This window comes from Lissotriton helveticus, chromosome 5_1 (assembly GCF_964261635.1).
Source record: "Lissotriton helveticus chromosome 5_1, aLisHel1.1, whole genome shotgun sequence".
Lineage (NCBI taxonomy): Eukaryota > Metazoa > Chordata > Amphibia > Caudata > Salamandridae > Lissotriton > Lissotriton helveticus.
The window spans coordinates 104,530,292-104,550,745 of record NC_136065.1 but is presented as its reverse complement, the minus strand read 5'-3'; the positions used below and the strand labels follow the sequence as shown (position 1 = coordinate 104,550,745).

General features: G+C 44.6%; 1 protein-coding gene across 1 annotated transcript in view; it reads left to right on the top strand.

Moving 5' to 3' along the window:
* The window catches only part of LOC144754231 (butyrophilin subfamily 2 member A1-like), a 471,426-nt gene that overhangs the window by 306,068 nt on the left and 144,904 nt on the right, over window positions 1-20,454 (top strand). Inside the window, exon 3 of the mRNA XM_078641822.1 lies at window positions 578-937. Within this exon, the coding sequence (XP_078497948.1) occupies window positions 578-937 (360 nt within the window). The remainder of the gene's footprint in view (window positions 1-577; window positions 938-20,454) is intronic.

Sequence of the window (20,454 nt, the reverse complement as noted above, 5' to 3'; positions counted from 1 at the left end):
AGACACCGCCATCCAGATTAGTATGCATGCGGTCTTCAACATTGGGGGCCAATAGCGCGCCCCCGGGGATTATGGGGGGTGCACATGGGGGGTACCTATGGTACCCCCCTTGCATTTCAATGTACAACGTGGCAGGCACTGCGCGGTGCCTGTCACCTTGTGCATTGAAACGCACACCTTGCACTTGTGGCATTGCGGCAGGCGGCGCTTACAAATGCGGGATGCGCCTGCCAGTGTGGCGGGCGCATCCTAATTGTAGGTGCGGGACCGCCGCACGCATTGTGGGCGATCTTGTTTCCTGGGGCTATGGCGGGCGGACAAAGTCCACCCGCCATACTAATGAGCCCCAAAGTGTTGAGTTCAGTGACACAATGGGCAAGTAGCTCTCTGCTAATAACATGACCTAATAACATGAAAGAAAATATAAATTTAGCTCAGATTTGTAAGCGTAGAAAATAAAACCCTTACAGAATAAAACATGTCTGGGCTGCTTCCTTCCAGTGTGTCCCCTATGAGCAGAACCACCGCTGCACTATCATCTTTGCTAAAAGCTGTTATCTTCTGTTTTCCTTGGCAGGTGCAGCTGTGCAGTCTGTGGAGGCTGTTGGTCCCAGTCAGCCAATTTGTGCCACTGTTGGTGGGGAGACCATGTTTTCCTGCCATCTCAGCCCCCCTATTAGTGCAGTGGAAATGGAAGTCTTCTGGGAAACAGAACATCAAATCTACCTTGTGCATCTGTATGACAATGGGACGGAATACGATGATAAGGCAGATGACCAGTATAAAGGGAGGACCAAAATGATCAAAAAAGACATTGCACAAGGAGGCGTGGCCGTGTCATTGACCAATCTCACCCGCTCCGATGCCGGGAGGTACATGTGCGCCTTCAGAACTCGGGATATGGACACCTATGCGGAATTTGAGCTACAGGTAGCAGGTCAGTGGCCACGTGGAGTCATTTGTAGTTTTGGAATACTATAGGAGCTGAAAATCATATGTACAGAATTGAATTCACTGATAGAAAAGTGTTGTGCTAATATGCACATTCAACATTGGCAAGAATGTCACCCCTCCACTCTTGTATTATGTTTTGTCAAGAGTTTTGTTTTAGTTCAATGTGACAATTCAGAGTAGCTCTCTTGATTCCACCATAACCTTCCGTGGACATATCTGCGTTAAAGTGTGATTGTTGCACTTCATATGAACCCCTTCTAAGTGGCAGAGCTGGTCTGAATAATACCTTTGGACAGGCCACTTCTTGCTGTTTCATTCTTTTTTCATATGGAATGTTAATGTATGAATGTATGTATGTACGTATTTATGCATGTGGTCTAATTTCACTGTGATGGAGCCTTGTGTCTGCATTAGATTCACTTTCTGCTCAAATGGAGTGATTGCTAGTGGTAGGTGCAGGGTGTGACTGGGACAAAAACAATAGGCCTGGGACCCAAAATAAAAGTGTACCGTTAGAAAAATCAGATAGCTGAAACAGTGACCCACATTTTGAATCAAGACAATCTAGAAATTTTGTAGACATCCTGTATGGGGATTTTGCAAGGTATGGGAGACTGCATGCATTTGTGTTTGCTGCAGGCAATGTTTGTTTTAATATTGGGGAAATCAACGGTCAAAACTACCCCCGCCATATAACACATCCAAAAACTACAAAAAAGCAGTCCTTACCATAGAGGTGCTTCGTGAACTAACCTTGAAATTTCCCTTTGCCACCTACGTGCGTAGTTTTGTAGTAGCATTGTTACGGAGTGAGTATTTGCTAAACAAGTGCTGTCTGGAGAGCCTTTCTTAGTGACTGATTCTTTCCATTTATCCAATGCACGTATGGTGTGACTGTGACCAGTAGAAATCTTTATGAATGTACCTTTCACAGAACCCCTTATTCCCAATTTAATCCTGTGCCTTTATGTGGATCACTGACTGAATATCGACGGACCGAATTTCGACCTCCAAGAATATCGAGTACATAATATCAATGGACAAAATATCGACATCCTTTCTCTTAAAGGTAAGTACAAAAATCTCGAAATCAAAATATCGTTGTTTGAAATATCGTTTTTTTTATGTATTAAAAATAATAGAAAATGTATTAAATAATAAATATAATTAATAAAAACATTGTTAGAATTATTTTTAAAAGATAAAAAAGATAAAAAATGTAATAAAAAATAAATAAATATACATATTTAACATTTTTTATATATATTAACTTAATAACATTAATAAATAATTATTTAATTTAATTATAAAATGTTAGAAAATAATAAAAATTATATATATATATATATATATATATATATATATATATACATAAACCTGGAATATAAATATAAAAATAACATATTTATATAATAAATTAAAATATTTAAAATAATATTTAATTGTAAAAAAATATTTTACACTACATGAATTATAACAGTAGGGAAAAAGTTGGATAGAGTAGCGGATAAAATTACTATTCCCACTCCAATGAGTGCAACAGTAGGGAAAGTGTTGGATAGTGGATGGGAATAATTTACTATTGTGTATACAAAATGGGGGGAGAGAGTGATCCAATGGGATCAGTGAGGGCGTAATTACCACTCAAGAAGAGTGGAAGGTCCAGCCGCAGTCCGTGCCCTCCGCAAGTATTAATCAAAAGAAGATGGACAAGGCTGTTCCTGGAGGAAAGAAGGTAGTGTGGTGTGCTGGTCACGAGGAAGAGGAGGCGTGGTGGTTAGCGTGTGTAAGCCTCTCACTGGGTATCCATTGTGTTGGATATGGTTGCCTCACACACCCTTGCAGGTGTCATGCTTCATCATAGGCAGTGCTCCTCGTTGGGTAGGCGGTGCAATACCCAACGGGCACACCTCATAGAGGGGCTCTTTGGTGGAGATCTTTTAAATCCAACAGCCTATGGGTGAAGTGTGGGTATGGGGCCAGGTGGGTTGTAGACTGAATTGTGAATTAAAATGTAGTGAAGGGTACCTGAGACTACTTTATTCGGGTGGTCCCTTGATACAATTAAAAGTGAAGCTAGTCTGGGCTTGCTGGAATTTAATGTTTCCTTGCTCTAGACTAGACTAGGAAGTGTAAAAATCGGTCGACATGTTTCTCGCTGTGGTACATTGACTCGCGATTCATCAGGACCTATGTGGTATAGTCTACAAACAATAGTTATAATGCCTATATCAAACTTATGTGCTCGTTACCAATTACGGGAAAGTTGAACCTCTGTTGCACTGTTCCTTGCCTAGAGTGGGGAACAAAAGAGGCTGGTTATGAGCATAAGTGGCATAGTGTCCACAGTATAAGTGACCAGGTGCACACAACGTGACATGCTAAAAGGTGCAAATGCGCGCTTAGCATGTGTAAGGGTGAAGGCTGGACCGTGTGACATGCTTTTGTGTGGTCCAGCGTTTATTTAAATGCAGCATATAGTGAAGAGAGGCTGCACATGAACAAGCATTAAAAAATGAGTATTAAAAACAATGTAGCAGCATTCTGGTTGTTCTTATGAGGAATAGAGTCCCCAACTCACCTAAAAGTCAGGATTTATCTGCCACATCAATGCCCGGCGGGTCGTACATCAGGGATGATGCCTCTGTGTTTAGGGCTGAGCATTGGGGGGTTTAAAACAGAGATTGCATAGTATGACCTTTTAAATAAACAAATAGTCAAGTGTCAGAGTCCCTGTGTAGGTGAGGTGGTTGAGTTGCTAGGTAGGGAAGCAATGATGTAAGTGTGGTCACTCTGCAGGAGCGATAAATCGGTGGTGGTCCCTCATCTTATGTACACGGAAATCCTACATAGTACAATACATATGGACTAAAAATCGGGAACTCTCTTCAACATTAGGCAATGGGACACGGTATAGTTATGAGTCATGAGTCCCTACCAGTTGGGTGTTTGATCGGGTGGTCGGAGAGATATCTTCAAAAGTAACAAGGAAATAAATACATAAACCCGGAAAGAGGTGTCCCCCTGTGGGTGTGTTTTTAGTCTCATGCCCGGGCTCAGTGTAGTGGATAATCAGGGGTTCATGGAGGGGCGCGAGCTGTGCAGCTATGGTAAAGCCTGCCACCGGGACCTTGCGTCTGTCTAACAGCGCTCCACTCTGTTAGGTTGAAAATCAGGGGTTTAAAGAGGGGCGCGGGCCGCGGGATGCACGTGAAACACGCCCCGGTGACAGCACCTTTAACCCTGCAGCAATCACCTCTAATCTCCTGTGTTGTAGGCCAGTGTCCTACCCCTCACTCCGCCGGGACCGGGCAGATGGAGAGTAGCGCGCCTGTCCTCCATTATGAGTATGCGTGAGGCGTGGCCAAACCATAGACGAGGCCAAGGGGCGTGAGTGTCACGTAATTTAGATGGTAAACGTGGCGGCCATTTTGTAGTGAGTGAATTATGTACAGTGTATTATGAACAGTGTAGTCCTCAGTTGTATTATGCGGATGTAGAGTAAGCATGGTAGAGTCTGTCTGATTTAACATACTCCTACTCAATGCGCCTATAGTTAGTACCCTGTGATTCTCGCATTAATTTTGGTCTTGAGTATTAGACTGGTATCTCTCAGTAGGCTATATTTCATGTCATCAGTAGTCTCCTGACCCACTCGTGGTGTGTTAAATACTCATTGGGGACAACAGTTGGTGATAGGTTGACTATCCTCGAAGTGGCAGGCTCATGGTGTCTGGTGGTGGTCAAGGATGAGACACGATTACAGCTTGATCCCGGGTGGCCATTTTGTAGTGGATCCTATTCTGGGAGGTTGGAGCCATGCACAACAACCCTTATAAGGTTTGTCATCTGTGAAGGTCCAATGTTGGTTGTAATGCACCATTCCTCATGTCCTAGGTGCCCATGGTTAAGAAAACATGTTAGAGTGTGGTATTTATGAAGGGCGTGTAGTGCGTCCCGTGTTTAAAGCGAACTCCACGGGATATCTTCATTTAAACCCTCTCTATCTGTGGCTAAGCAGTGAACCCACCGTTGTTCCTTCAGGAAGAGGTTCTGCTTTGAACAGTTAGGGCTGGCTTCCAGTACCAAACACTTAAGTGAGTCAGCGGTATGGTTGTGCTCAATGAAATGCCTACACATTTTGGTGTTATTCTTTTTGCAGCGAAAATTGCTGCGATGTTCTGTGATGCGTGTTTTGATGGGACGTGAGGTCATGCCAATGTATTGGAGTCCACATGGGCATCTTAATAGGTATATGCAATGTGAGGTGTTGCAATTTGTATGCCCCCGCAGTTCCCACTCAAAGGACTCTGTTAGATGTATTGTCTTGTATATAGCGGTGTAAGGGCATGCACTGCAGGATCCACAAGGATAGTGCCCTTTCACCGGAGGTAGATGCCATAGGGTAGACTGGGTGGTCTTTTTGGCTGAATTAGTTCTAGTCTTATTCAGAATATCCTTAACATTTTTAGATCTTTTGAACGCAAACCTCGGCATTTCAAAGGAGAGATCACCAGTATTCAGGATTTGCCAATGGCGTTTGATAATACTTTTAACTTTAGTTGATAATGGTGTATGGGTAGTTACACAAGTCATCAGTTCATTCTCCTTGGAGGTTTTCTCCCTGTGCTCCAGGAGAGCCTCTCTGTGATTATTTCTGGCTCTTTTTTGGGCTTTTGCTATGTCTCTAACTGGGTAGCCTCTCTCCGCTAGATTTCTAGATAAAATGGCGGATTCGTTCTTGTACTCAGGCAGGCTACTACAGTTCCGCCTCACTCTCAGGAACTGTCCAAAAGGCAGATTGGTTCGTAGAGCTTTAGGGTGGTGGCTGCAGAAATGGAGTAAGCTGTTCCGGTCAGTCGGTTTCCTGAATATGGTGGTACTCAGCTGACCTTCTGTCAGTTTGATTGTCAAATCCAGGAAGGGGATCTGTGTCCCAGACACTGTCATAGTAAAATGCAGGTAGGGATTCAGTGTATTAATCCAATCAAAGAATGCCTGATAAGAGTCACTTGTTCCTGTCCAAAAGATCAGAATGTCGTCGATGAACCTCTTCCACAATTTGATGTTATTGTGGTAAGGGTTCATCTGGTGGTGTATAAATTTACCCTCGAAGTCTGCCATGTACAGACAGGCTACCGAAGGGGCAAAAGTACTGCCCATAGAGGTACCCTGTGTCTGGTGGTAAAAGCTCCCCTTGAACTCAAAATAATTCTCTGTTAGAGCCAAAGTAGCGCATTCCATAATGAATGCCGGTGGTGTATTGGACTCCCAGACTTCGTTGTTGAGAATTTCTTCTATCACCCCTAGTGTGGCCCTCTGTGGGATGTTGGTGTAGAGGGCCTCCACGTCCAGGGTGATGAGAAAATCAATCTGTCTGCTCTCCTGAAAGGTGTCAAGAAGGCGTAGTACATCTGTGGTGTCCTGTATGTAGGATGGTATACGTTTGACCAAAGGTTGGAAGAAGTGGTCACAAAATTGAGACAAAGGCTCAAGTATTGAGTCTATACTTGATACTATCGGGCGTCCGGGTACTGGGGTAGTCTCCTTATGGATCTTGGGGAGTACGTAGAAGTAGGGGACCCGTGGGTCCTTCTTAACCAAAAACTCTGCTTCTTTTTTACTTATCCACTCCTCACATTCTGCCCCCTCAATCAGGCCTGTGATTGTGCATTTGAGGCGTTCAGTGGGGTCGGATAGAATAGGGGTGTAATAGCGCCTGTCTCCCAGTTGTCTGAGACATTCTGTCTCATAGTCCTTGGTGTTCATGAGTACAGTGGCACCCCCCTTGTCGGCCTGTTTGATGGTGATGACCGGATCATTAGCTAGAGACTCTAGTATCAGCATTTCTGCTCTCGAGATGTTTCGGTGATTTTGTTCATGATTCATGGTCTTGATTTCTTTGAGTACAGCCTGTTCATATGTGAGGACTTCATTAGGAACCATCCCACTGTGAGGGGTAAAAGTGGACGGATTATGTAGGCCAGAATCCTCAATCGTTTCATGTGGCCTCCCTTCAAAGAAAGCCCTGAGTCTTATTTTGCGGAAGAATTTCTGTATCTCACACATTTGTTGGAAATGGTCTACTTTTGGGGTTGGTACCAAACCAAGACCCTTCTGTAAGACTTTTTCCTCTTCCTTGGAAAGTTGGCGGTCCGAAAGGTTAACCACCAAGCTTATTTGCGTGCCGTCCTGCTCCTGGTGTCCATCCCCTGTTGGGGTGTTTCTTCCCACTGCACTCTCTTCTCGGGTGCATTTCCTCGCCTGCGCCCGCGCCCTCTGCACCAACCTCTGCCTAAAAAAGGTTGGTTACCACCTTGTGGGGCAAATTGGGGGGGATACTGGGGGCCGTATGGAGGTAGTGTCTGCGAGAATTCGGGGTACTGCCAGAGCGGTGGTCCTGGGTAAGGGGGGTGCTGGTAGACCTGTTGTCCACGTCTTACGCTTCGCCTACCTCTGCGTTGTTGTTGTTGTGGTTGCCAGTCGTCTCCACTAGAATCACTCCCGCTGTTTGAGCCCCTTCTGGATGAGGCGGCACTCGAGTCTGACTGATAACTAGTACCTGGTGGGACATAGTCGTCCTTTAAGTATGGATACACTTTCTCTTTGGAGAAGTGTTTGATGTCTTTTTGTAATTTTGTTATTTTCTGGTTCATAAGGTATTCCTTATGTTCAGCCAGCTCTTTATTCAGTTCTGTCAATTTGGTTTTGAAACCCGGATTGGGGACGGCTGCCTTGAGAGCACTCTCCGCAGCTTGTATGCGGGTCAGCAGTTCGTCTGCCAGGCGTTTGGCCGTGTTCACGATCAGAATGAGCAGGTCATGGGTGCATTTCCATGAGATCTGTGACCATTCAATTTTGAATTTTCCGTCCTCCCAGAAAATTTTGGGGAAGTTTTTTAAAATTAGCCCATTGGGAGCAATTTTGGCCTTAAAATATTCGGCCATAAGTGCGCCGTGGAGAGTGATTCTGACCCATTCCCTTTTTAAATCGGAAAGGGCTTGCCAGTCGGCTGTGTTACTGCCTGTGGCTGTATCTATCTCTAAGCCAAGGATTGATGGGAATCTCAGAATAGCTGCTGCATCTTCTTCCCCAAAACTCAAACCCTGGCCGTCCATCTTGTGGAGGCCTCAAGGGAATCAAGGGGAAGGGGTTGTTCCTAGGGAACAGAAAGATGTTATGATCGGGATGTGAGTTTGTGGAACCACTCCTTTTGAGCGGCGTATGCACCTTCTCCAGGTCCGTAGAGGTGTAAGTTGGGGGATAGAACCGGTCTTACCCGCCGGAAAACAACTCCCACGGTGGTTAGCTGTGCAGGGAATGTATACAAAATGGGGGGAGAGAGTGATCCAATGGGATCAGTGAGGGCGTAATTACCACTCAAGAAGAGTGGAAGGTCCAGCCGCAGTCCGTGCCCTCCGCAAGTATTAATCAAAAGAAGATGGACAAGGCTGTTCCTGGAGGAAAGAAGGTAGTGTGGTGTGCTGGTCACGGGGAAGAGGAGGCGTGGTGGTTAGCGTGTGTAAGCCTACCACTGGGTATCCATTGTGTTGGATATGGTTGCCTCACACACCCTTGCAGGTGTCATGCTTCATCATAGGCAGTGCTCCTCGTTGGGTAGGCGGTGCAATACCCAACGGGCACACCTCATAGAGGGGCTCTTTGGCGAAGATCTTTTAAATCCAACTGCCTATGGGTGAAGTGTGAGTATGGGGCCAGGTGGGTTGTAGACTGAATTGTGAATTAAAATGTAGCGAAGGGTACCTGAGACTACTTTATTCGGGTGGTCCCTCGATACAATTAAAAGTGAAGCTAGTCTGGGCTTGCTGGAATTTAATGTTTCCTTGCTCTAGACTAGACTAGGAAGTGTAAAAATTGGTCGACATGTTTCTCGCTGTGGTACATTGACTCGCGATTCATCAGGACATATGTGGTATAGTCTACAAACAATAGTTATAATGCCTATATCAAACTTATGTGCTCGTAACCAATTGCGGGAAAGTTGTACCTCTGTAGCACTGTTCCTTGCCTAGAGTGGGGAACAAAAGAGGCTGGTTATGAGCATAAGTGGCATAGTGTCCACAGTATAAGTGACCAGGTGCACACAACGTGACATGCTAAAAGGTGCAAATGCGCGCTTAGCATGTGTAAGGGTGAAGGCTGGACCGTGTGACATGCTTTTGTGTGGTCCAGTGTTTATTTAAATGCAGCGTATAGTGAAGAGAGGCTGCACATGAACAAGCATTAAAAAACGAGTATTAAAAACAATGTAGCAGCATTCTGGTTGTTCTTATGAGGAATAGAGTCCCAAACTCACCTAAAAGTCAGGATTTATCTGCCACATCAATGCCCGGCGGGTCGTACATCAGGGATGATGCCTCTGTGTTTAGGGCTGAGCATTGGGGAGTTTAAAACAGAGATTGCATAGTATGACCTTTTAAATAAACAAATAGTCAAGTGTCAGAGTCCCTGTGTAGGTGAGGTGGTTGAGTTGCTAGGTAGGGAAGCAATGAGTGTAAGTGTGGTCACTCTGAAGGAGCGATAAATCGGTGGTGGTCCCTCATCTTATGTACACGGAAATCCTACATAGTACAATACATATGGACTAGAAATCGGGAACTCTCTTCAACATTAGGCATGGGACACTATGCCACTTATGCTCATAACCAGCCTCTTTTATTCCCAGCTCTAGGCAAGGAACAGTGCTACAGAGGTACAACTTTCCCGTAATTGGTAACGAGCACAGAAGTTTGATATAGGCATTATAACTATTGTTTGTAGACTATACCACATAGGTCCTGATGAATCACGAGTCAATGTACCACAGCGAGAAACATGTCGACCGATTTTTACACTTCCTAGTCTAGTCTAGAGAAAGGAAACATTAAATTCCAGCAAGCCCAGACTAGCTTCACTTTTAATTGTATCGAGGGACCACCCGAATAAAGTAGTCTCAGGTACCCTTCACTACATTTTAATTCACGATTCAGTCTACAACCCACCTGGCCCCATACCCACACTTCACCCATAGGCAGTTGGATTTAAAAGATCTCCGCCAAAGAGCCCCTCTATGAGGTGTGCCCGTTGGGTATTGCACCGCCTACCCAACGAGGAGCACTGCCTATGATGAAGCATGACACCTGCAAGGGTGTGTGAGGCAACCATATCCAACACAATGGATACCCAGTGGTAGGCTTACACACGCTAACCACCACGCCTCCTCTTCCCCGTGACCAGCACACCACACTACCTTCTTTCCTCCAGGAACAGCCTTGTCCATCTTTTTTTGATTAATACTTGCGGACGGCACGGACTCCGGCTGGACCTTCCACTCTTCTTGAGTGGTAATTACACCCTCACTGATCCCATTGGATCACTCTCTCCCCCCATTTTGTATACATTCCCTGCACGGCTAACCACCGTGGGAGATGTTTTCCGGCGGGTAAGACCGGTTCTATCCCCCAACTTACACCTCTACCGACCTGGAGAAGGTGCATACGCCGCTCAAAAGGAGTGGTTCCACAAACTCACATCCCGATCATAACATCTTTCTGTTCCCTAGGAACAACCCCTTCCCCTCGATTCCCTTGAGGCCTCCACAAGATGGACGGCCAGGGGTTGAGTTTTGGGGAAGAAGATGCAGCAGCTATTCTGAAAACCCCATCAATCCTTGGCTTAGAGATAGATACAGCCACAGGCAGTAACACAGCCGACTGGCAAGCCCTTTCCGATTTAAAAAGGGAATGGGTCAGAATCACTCTCCACGGCGCACTTATGGCCGAATATTTTAAGGCCAAAATTGCTCCCAATGGGCTAATTATAAAAAACTTCCCCAGAATTTTCTGGGAGGACGGACAATTCAAAATTGAATGGTCACAGATCTCATGGAAATGCACCCATGACCTGCTCATTCTGATCGTGAACACGGCCAAACGCCTGGCAGACGAACTGCTGACCCGCATACAAGCTGCGGAGAGTGCTCTCAAGGCAGCCGTCCCCAATCCGGGTTTCAAAACCAAATTGACAGAACTGAATAAAGAGCTGGCTGAACATAAGGAATACCTTATGAACCAGAAAATAACAAAATTACAAAAAGACATCAAACGCTTCTCCAAAGAGAAAGTGTATCCATACTTAAAGGACGACTATGTCCCACCAGGTACTAGTTATCAGTCAGACTCGAGTGCCCCCTCATCCAGAAGGGGCTCAAACAGCGGGAGTGATTCCAGTGGAGATGACTGGCAACCACAACAACAACAACGCAGAGGTAGGCGAGGCGGAAGACGTGTACAACAGGTCTACCAGCACCCCCCTTACCCAGGACCACCGCTCTGGCAGTACCCCCAATTCCCGCAGACACTACCTCCATACGGCCCCCAGTATCCCCCCCAATTTGCCCCACAAGGTGGTAACCAACCTTTTTTAGGCAGAGGTTGGGGCAGAGGGCGCGGGCGCAGGCGAGGAAACGCACCCGAGAAGAGAGTGCAGTGGGAAGAAACACCCCAACAGGGGATGGACACCAGGAGCAGGACAGAACGCAAATAGGCTTGGTGGTTAACCTTTCGGACCGCCAACTTTCCAAGGAAGAGGAAAAAGTCTTACAGAAGGGTCTTGGTTTTGTACCAACCCCAAAAGTAGACCATTTCCAACAAATGTGTGAGATACAGAAATTCTTCCGCAAAATAAGACTTTGGACTTTCTTTGAAGGGAGGCCACATGCAATGATTGAGGATTCTGGCCTACATAATCCTTCCTCTTTTACCCCTCACAGTGGGATGGTTCCTAATGAAGTCCTCACATATGAACAGGCTGTACTCAAAGAAATCAAGACCATGAATCATCAACAAAATCACTGAAACATCTCGAGAGCAGAAGTGCTGATACTAGAGTCTCTAGCTAATGATCCGGTCATCACCATCAAACAGGCCGACAAGGGGGGTGCCACTGTACTCATGAACACCAAGGACTATGAGACAGAATGTCTCAGACAACTAGGAGACAGGCGCTATTACACCCCTATTCCATCCGACTCCACTGAACGCCTCAAATACACAATCAAAGGCCTGATTGAGGGGGCAGAATGTGAGGAGTGGATAAGTAAAAAAGAAGCAGAGTTTTAGGTTAAGAAGGACCCACGGGTCCCCTACTTCTACGTACTCCCCAAGATCCATAAGGAGACTACCCCAGTACCCGGACGCCCTATAGTATCGGGTATAGACTCAATACTTGAGCCTTTGTCTCAATTCTGTGACCACTTCTTCCAACCTTTGGTCAAACGTATACCATCCTACATACAGGACACCACAGATGTACTACGCCTTCTTGACACCTTTCAGGAGAGCAGACAGATTGATTTTCTCATCACCCTGGACGTGGAGGCCCTCTACACCAACATCCCACAGAGGGCCACACTAGGGGTGATAGAAGAAATTCTCAACAACGAAGTCTGGGAGTCCAATACACCACCGGCATTCATTATGGAATGCGCTACTTTGGCTCTAACAGAGAATTACTTTGAGTTCAAGGGGAGCTTTTACCACCAGACACAGGGTACCTCTATGGGCAGTACTTTTGCCCCTTCGGTAGCCTGTCTGTACATGGCAGACTTCGAGGGTAAATTTATACACCACCAGATGAACCCTTACCACAATAACATCAAATTGTGGAAGAGGTTCATCGACGACATTCTGATCTTTTGGACAGGAACAAGTGACTCTTATCAGGCATTCTTTGATTGGATTAATACACTGAATCCCTACCTGCGTTTTACTATGACAGTGTCTGGGAAACAGATCTCCTTCCTGGATTTGACAATCAAACTGACAGAAGGTCAGCTGAGTACCACCATGTTCAGGAAACCGACTGACCGGAACAGCTTACTCCATTTCTCCAGCCACCACCCTAAAGCTCTACGAACCAATCTGCCTTTTGGACAGTTCCTGAGAGTGAGGCGCAACTGTAGTAGCCTGCCTGAGTACAAGAACCAATCCGCCATTTTATCTAGAAATCTAGCGGAGAGAGGCTACCCAGTTAGAGACATAGCAAAAGCCCAAAAAAGAGCCAGAAATAATCACAGAGAGGCTCTCCTGGAGCACAGGGAGAAAACCTCCAAGGAGAATGAACCGATGACTTGTGTAACTACCTATACACCATTATCAAGTAAAGTTAAAAGTATTATCAAACGCCATTTGCAAATCCTGAATACTGGTGATCTCTCCTTTGAAATGCCGAGGTTTGCGTTCAAAAGATCTAAAAATGTTAAGGATATTCTGATTAAGACTAGACCTAATTCAGCCAAAAAGACCACCCAGTCTACCCTATGGCATCTACCTCCGGTGAAAGGGCACTATCCTTGTGGATCCTGCAGTGCATGCCCTTGCACCGCTATATACAAGACAATACAGCTAACAGAGTCCTTTGAGTGGGAACTGAGGGGGCATACAAATTGCAACACCTCACATTGCATATACATTATTAAGATGCCCATGTGGACTTCAAAAAAATTGGCATGACCTCACGTCCCATCAAAACACGCATCACAGAACATCGCAGCAATTTTCGCTGCTAAAAGAATAACACCAAAATGTGTAGGCATTTCATTGAGCACAACCATACCGCTGACTCACTTAAGTGGTTGCTACTGGAAGCCAGCCCTAACTGTTCAAAGCAGAACCTCTTTATGAAGGAACAACGGTGGGTTCACCGCTTAGCCACAGATAGAGGGGTTTTAAATGAAGATATCCCGTGGAGTTTGCTTTAAACACGGACGCACTACACGCCCTTCATAAATACCACACTCTAACATGTTTTCTTAACCATGGGCACCTAGGACATGAGGAATGGTGCATTACAACCAACATTGGACCTTCACAGACGACAAACATTATGAGGGTCGTTGTGCATGGCTCCAACCTCCCAGAATAGGATCCACTACAAAATGGCCACCCGGGATCAAGCTGTAATCGTGTCTCATCCTTGACCACCACCAGACACCATGAGCCTGCCACTTCCAGGATAGTGAACCTATCACCAACTGTTGTCCCCAATGAGTATTTAACACACCACGAGTGGGTCAGGAGACTACTGATGACATGAAATATAGCCTACTGAGAGATACCAGTCTAATACTCAAGACCAAAATTAATGCGAGAATCACAGGGTACTAACTATAGGCGCATTGAGTAGGAGTATGTTAAATCAGACAGACTCTACCACGCTTACTCTACATCCGCATAATACAACTGAGGACTACACTGTTCATAATACACTGTACATAATTCACTTACTACAAAATGGCCGCCACGTTTACCATCTAAATCACGTGACACTCACGCCCCTTGGCCTCGTCATTGGTTTGGCCACGCCTCACGCATACTCATAATGGAGGACAGGCGCGCTACTCTCCATCTGCCCGGTCCCGGCGGAGTGAGGGGTAGGACACTGGCCTACAACACAGGAGATTAGAGGTGAGTGCTGCAGGGTTAAACGCGCTGTCACCGGGGCGGGTTTCACGTGCATCCCGCGGCCCGCACCCCTCTTTAAACCCCTGATTTTCAACCTAACAGAGTGGAGCGCTGTTAGACAGACGGGAGGTCCCGATGGCAGGCTTTACCATAGCTGCATGGCTCACGCCCCTCCATGAACCCCTGATTATCCACTACACTGAGCCCGGGGATGAGACTAAAAACACACCCACAGGGGGACACCTCTTTCCGGGTTTATGTATTTATTTCCTTGTTACTTTTGAAGATATCTCTCCGACCACCCGATCAAACACCCAACGGGTAGGGACTCATGACTCATAACTATACCGTGTCCCATTGCCTAATGTTGAAGAGAGTTCCCGATTTCTAGTCCATATGTATTGTACTATGTAGGATTTCCATGTACATAAGATGAGGGACCACCACCGATTTATCGCTCCTGCAGAGTGACCACACTTACACTCATTGCTTCCCTACCTAGCAACTCAACCACCTCACCTACATAGGGACTCTGACACTTGACTATTTGTTTATTTAAAAGGTCATACTATGCAATCTCTGTTTTAAACTCCCCAATGCTCAGCCCTAAACACAGAGGCATCACATTTACATTTACATTTACATCATCCCTGATGTACGACCCGCCGGGCATTGATGTGGCAGATAAATCCTGACTTTTAGGTGAGTTGGGGACTCTATTCCTCATAAGAACAACCAGAATGCTGCTATATTGTTTTTAATACTCGTTTTTTAATGCTTGTTCATGTGCAGCCTCTCTTCACTATACACAATTCAGTCTACAACCCACCTGGCCCCATACCCACACTTCACCCATAGGCAGTTGGATTTAAAAGATCTCCGCCAAAGAGCCCCTCTATGAGGTGTGCCCGTTGGGTATTGCACCGCCTACCCAACGAGGAGCACTGCCTATGATGAAGCATGACACCTGCAAGGGTGTTTGAGGCAACCATATCCAACACAATGGATACCCAGTGGTAGGCTTACACACGCTAACCACCACGCCTCCTCTTCCCCGTGACCAGCTCACCACACTACCTTCTTTCCTCCAGAAACAGCCTTGTCCATCTTCTTTTGATTAATAATTTACTATTCCCACTACAGCAAGTGCAACAGTAGGGAAAGTGTTGGATAGCGGAGGGGAATAATTTAATATCCCCACTACACTAAGGGGCCGATTCCGATATCGGCCGGAAGGGCCCCGAATCGGGTTTGGCATTACACGGATCCGATTCGGAGACCGGATTTCCGTCAGAGTCATACACGGGTCCGGATGTCGAAGTACGATGCGAACAAGTGCGACATCTCCGTCCGAATCGTTTCCGGGTCCTAACCGCTCCATACAACTCGGTCACAGGCAAACCGTGGCATGCAATGGAGACGTTTCACGACCGAGCTAGTACGATGCTCGAATCGGACAGCCTGTTTGAGTCGGAGCGTCCGGCTCGCAAAATCTCCCGGAGTCAGACTTCGGGGGTCCACGTCAGACCCCCTATTACCCGCAGCCTTACGAATCAGACACACGGGGAGACCCATGGGTCTCCCCAACACAGGTAGGTATGGTGCAGAGGGCACCGACGTATACCCACTGTAGGGGGCACACTTGTCCGCCACATACACATTCAGTCAATGGGAGCCAATGTACGCGTTGTACGACCGGCTCCCATTGACTTCTATGGGAGCCTGACCTAACCGAGTCCGACGGCATACGGCCGCATCGTACTCACTTGGTCGAACTGCAGGAGTCCGGATCGGTCGGAAATCACCCCGGATCCGGCTCGGTCGGAGTGCTTTCCGACCCAGATCGTAATCGGCCCCAGAGTGTAACAGTAGGGAAAGTGTTGGATAGCAGAAGGGTTAAAATTATTATTCCCACTCGAGTAATTGCAACAGTAGGGACAGTGTTGGATAGTGGGAGGGTACAAATTAATATTCCCACTCCAGTGAGTGGACCAGTAGGGAAAGTGTTGGATAGCGGGTGGGTAAAAATTACTGTTCCCACTCCAGCAAATGCAACAGTAGTGAAAGTGTTGGATAGCGGGTGGGTAAAAATTACTATTCCCACTCCAGCAAGTGCAACAGTAGGGAAAGTGGTGGATAATGGAGGGGAATAATTTACTATTCCCACTCAAAGGAGTGTAACAGTAGGGAAGGTGTTGGATAGCGGGAGGGTAAAAATTACTATTCCCACTCCAGTGAGTGCACCAGTAGGGAAAGTGTAGGATAGCGGAGGGGAATAATTACTATTCCAACTCCAGCAAATGCAACAGTAGGGCAAGTGTTGGATAGCGGGTCGGTAAACATTACTATTCCCACTCCAGTGAGTGCAACAGTAGGGAAAGTGTTGGATAGCGGGTGGGTAAAAATTACTATTCCCAATCCAGCAAATGCAACAGTAGGGAAAGTTTTGGATAGCGGGTGGGTAAAAATTGTTATTCCCACTCCAGTAAGTGTAACAGTAGAGAAAGTGTTGGATAGCGGGAGGGTAAAAATTACTATTCCCACTCCAGTGAGTGCACCAGTAGGGAAAGTGTAGGATAGCGGAGGGGAATAATTACTATTCCAACTCCAGCAAATGCAACAGTAGGGCAAGTGTTGGATAGCGGGTCGGTAAACATTACTATTCCCACTCCAGTGAGTGCAACAGTAGGGAAAGTGTTGGATGGCGGGTGGGTAAAAATTACTATTCCCAATCCAGCAAATGCAACAGTAGGGAAAGTTTTGGATAGCGGGTGGGTAAAAATTGTTATTCCCACTCCAGTAAGTGTAACAGTAGAGAAAGTGTTGGATAGCGGAGAGGTATAAATGAATATTCCCACTCCAACAAGTGGAATAGTAGGGAAAGTGTTGGATGGTGGAGGGGTAAAATGTACTATTCCTACTCCAGTGAGTGCAACAGTAGGGAAAGTGTAAGATAGCGGGTGGGTAAAAATAACTATTCCCACTCCAGGAAATGCAACAGTAGGGAAAGTGTTGGATAGCAGATGGGTAAAAATTACTATTCCCACTCCAGTGAGTGCAACAGTAGGGAAAGTGTTGGATAGCGGGTGGGAATAATTTACTATTCCCACTCTACCAAGTGTAACAGTAGGGAAAGTGTTGGATAGCGTAGGGGAATAATTTACTATTCCTACTCCAGGTAATGCAACAGTAGGGAAAGTGTTGGATAGCAGAGGGGAATCATTTAGTATTCCCACTCCTGCAAATTAATTAACATTAATTAAGAAATAATTAACTAGTCAAAAATAATTTATCTCCCACCATACTCCCCTATAAACAACACCGCCAATATTGTAAAATAATACACAATTAACAACATTAGTTAACAATAAATTAATTAATTAATAACTCTTAACAAGCAATTTAAAAACATCTAAAATAAACTATATCACACAATTAACACTATAAAAAACATTGAAATAAATATTATAGAAAAAAATTCATAACATTTTTGTTAAAATTAAATTACTTTCCACCCTACTCCCCTATAAACCCACAACCCACTCCTAAAAAACACACACAATTTACATATTTACCAATTAATTATTAATAATTAATATCCAACGGATAACGAATAAATATTTTTTAACACAATTAACAATATAAAATATGAACTACATAAATATTAATAAATAAAATAATAACTTAATTAATGACCCTACTCCCCAATAAAACCACAACCCACTCCTAAAGAAATTACACAATTAACATATCTACCAATTAATAATTAATAACCAATTATTAACTAATTAATAGCAAATTAATTACACAACTAGCAACATAAATTAAGTACATAAATATTAAATATTAATTAATACAATTATTAATTAATTAATTATAATTACATTACTTCCCACCCTACTCCACTATAAACCCACAACCTGCTCCTATAAAAATGACACACTTAACATATTTAGCAAATCATAATTAATAATTAGTAACCAATTAATAACGAATTAATAACAAATTATTAACACAATTAAGAACATAAATTATTAAATACAGAAATATTAATTAATTTAAAATTATTAATTGATCAATTATAATTAAATTACTTCCCAACGGGTTTGAAAACATGCTTTTCCGCGGCGGATTTACCGCAGTGGAAAATAGCTTCTTAGGGGGCCTTGCGGGCCCCTAGGGTGTCGGGGGTGGGGGTGCACATGGGGGGTACCTATGGTACCCCCCAGCATTTGCATGTACAAGGCGGCAGGCACCGCGCGGTGCCTGCCGTTTTGTGCATGCAAATGGAAAGCATGCATATTTAACCTTGCGGCGGGTGCTGCTTCAAGCAGCACCCGCCACAATGTTAAATATACAGGATGTGACCGCCAGGGTGGCGGTCACATCCTAATTCGCACGGAGGGACCACCGCTTCCCCTGCGGACGGTCCCTCCACCTCGGGGGTGGCGGACGGACGCTGGTCCGTCCGCCATCCTAATAGGCCACTTAGGAAAGAAAAACTTAACATAAAATTAATTAGTTCTAAAAATGTTAAATATACATTAGAAAAACAAACTATACTTTTAACACATATACTAAAATACAGAACACTAAAATAAATTTTGATATTATTAACAACGATATTTTGACTAACGATATTACTAACTTCGATATTAACAAAAACAAAATTTCTTACCTGCATGTTGATATTCTGGTCGACGATATTCTTGCAGGTCGATATTGTGTTACATCGATATTTAAACATTGATATTATGGCAAACCGATATTTAAATATCAATATTATGACTCTATACCTTTCTAGGGTTAATAATTCAACAAGGGAACCCTCTAGGTAGTTAAGGACCTAGGGTAGCAATTAATAAAACAACAACGGTCCTTATCGCTTTTGATAACCACAATATAATGAGGTATAGTCAACAATGTGTACTATAAAGCAAAAGGTGTCCAGCCGGACACTGCATTTAATCAATGGAAGGTATAAAGGAATATTGTGAGCACAAATGTACAGTGGGATACAAGTTTTCCTTGCCTTCTCTCTCCCATTCTTCCACAGGCTTGCATTTAATATTCAGGTATATAACATTTGTCCTGATGATGATCCGAGTATCTGTTTGTTAGGGATCGAAACGCCGTCGACCAGTAAATATAGTTACACACAAGTTTTCCAATGTGTTTTATCCATGTGTTAACTATGTATGGATAGCTCTGATATGCTTTAGTATTGATTATTAGCCTCCTTTTGGCTTTTGCCTGAAAAACCCTTTCTGTTTATTTCTGTTTTGGTTTTGTGTTTCATGTATTGGATACAGGATTGTATCCCACTGTATATTTGTGCTCACAATATTCCTTTATACGTTACATTGATTAAATACTGTGTCCGTCTGGACACCTTTTGCTTTATAGTACTCATTGTTGACTATACTTCATTATATTGTGGTTATCAAATTCGTTAAGGACCGTTGTTGTTTTATTAATCTACACCTTTCTAGAGCACTTCTGGAATCAAATTGATATTAACGTGCTTTACAGAAAACAAAGTCATATAACACCATGGAATCGTTATGAGTTGCAAAAGTGTTTCTCACATTTCTTGTGCTAGTAACCTCTTGTTCCCTCTTCATCCAGTCCCAATGTGGATGTTGCTTGTTCCTGATGCATTTAATCACGTTTTCCTCTGTGTACAGTGATTCCTTATGAGTAGTAGAAAGTGTTTCCATTGGTTCCAGTGCCTGCTGCCCAATGATTTTTGCTTCATCCTCTGTTCGGATAGCTATTTACACAATGGATTCCTTGTGCTTCCGGTGTTGCTTATCTGTTGATGAGGATGCCTGTGTCTTTAAGAATATGTGAGTAACATGCTGAGTGTCCTGACTTGCTCATTCTTTGGGCACACCTAATTCTTTGCCCATCTGCCCTTCCCAATCAAAATGTCAGATTTGTTCCCTCTCCTGGGAGACACACTTAGCCCATAAACAAGTCTCTAAATCACAGCAGGTCTTTAGTCAGTCCCAGTGTTCTAGACTCGTCGTAGATA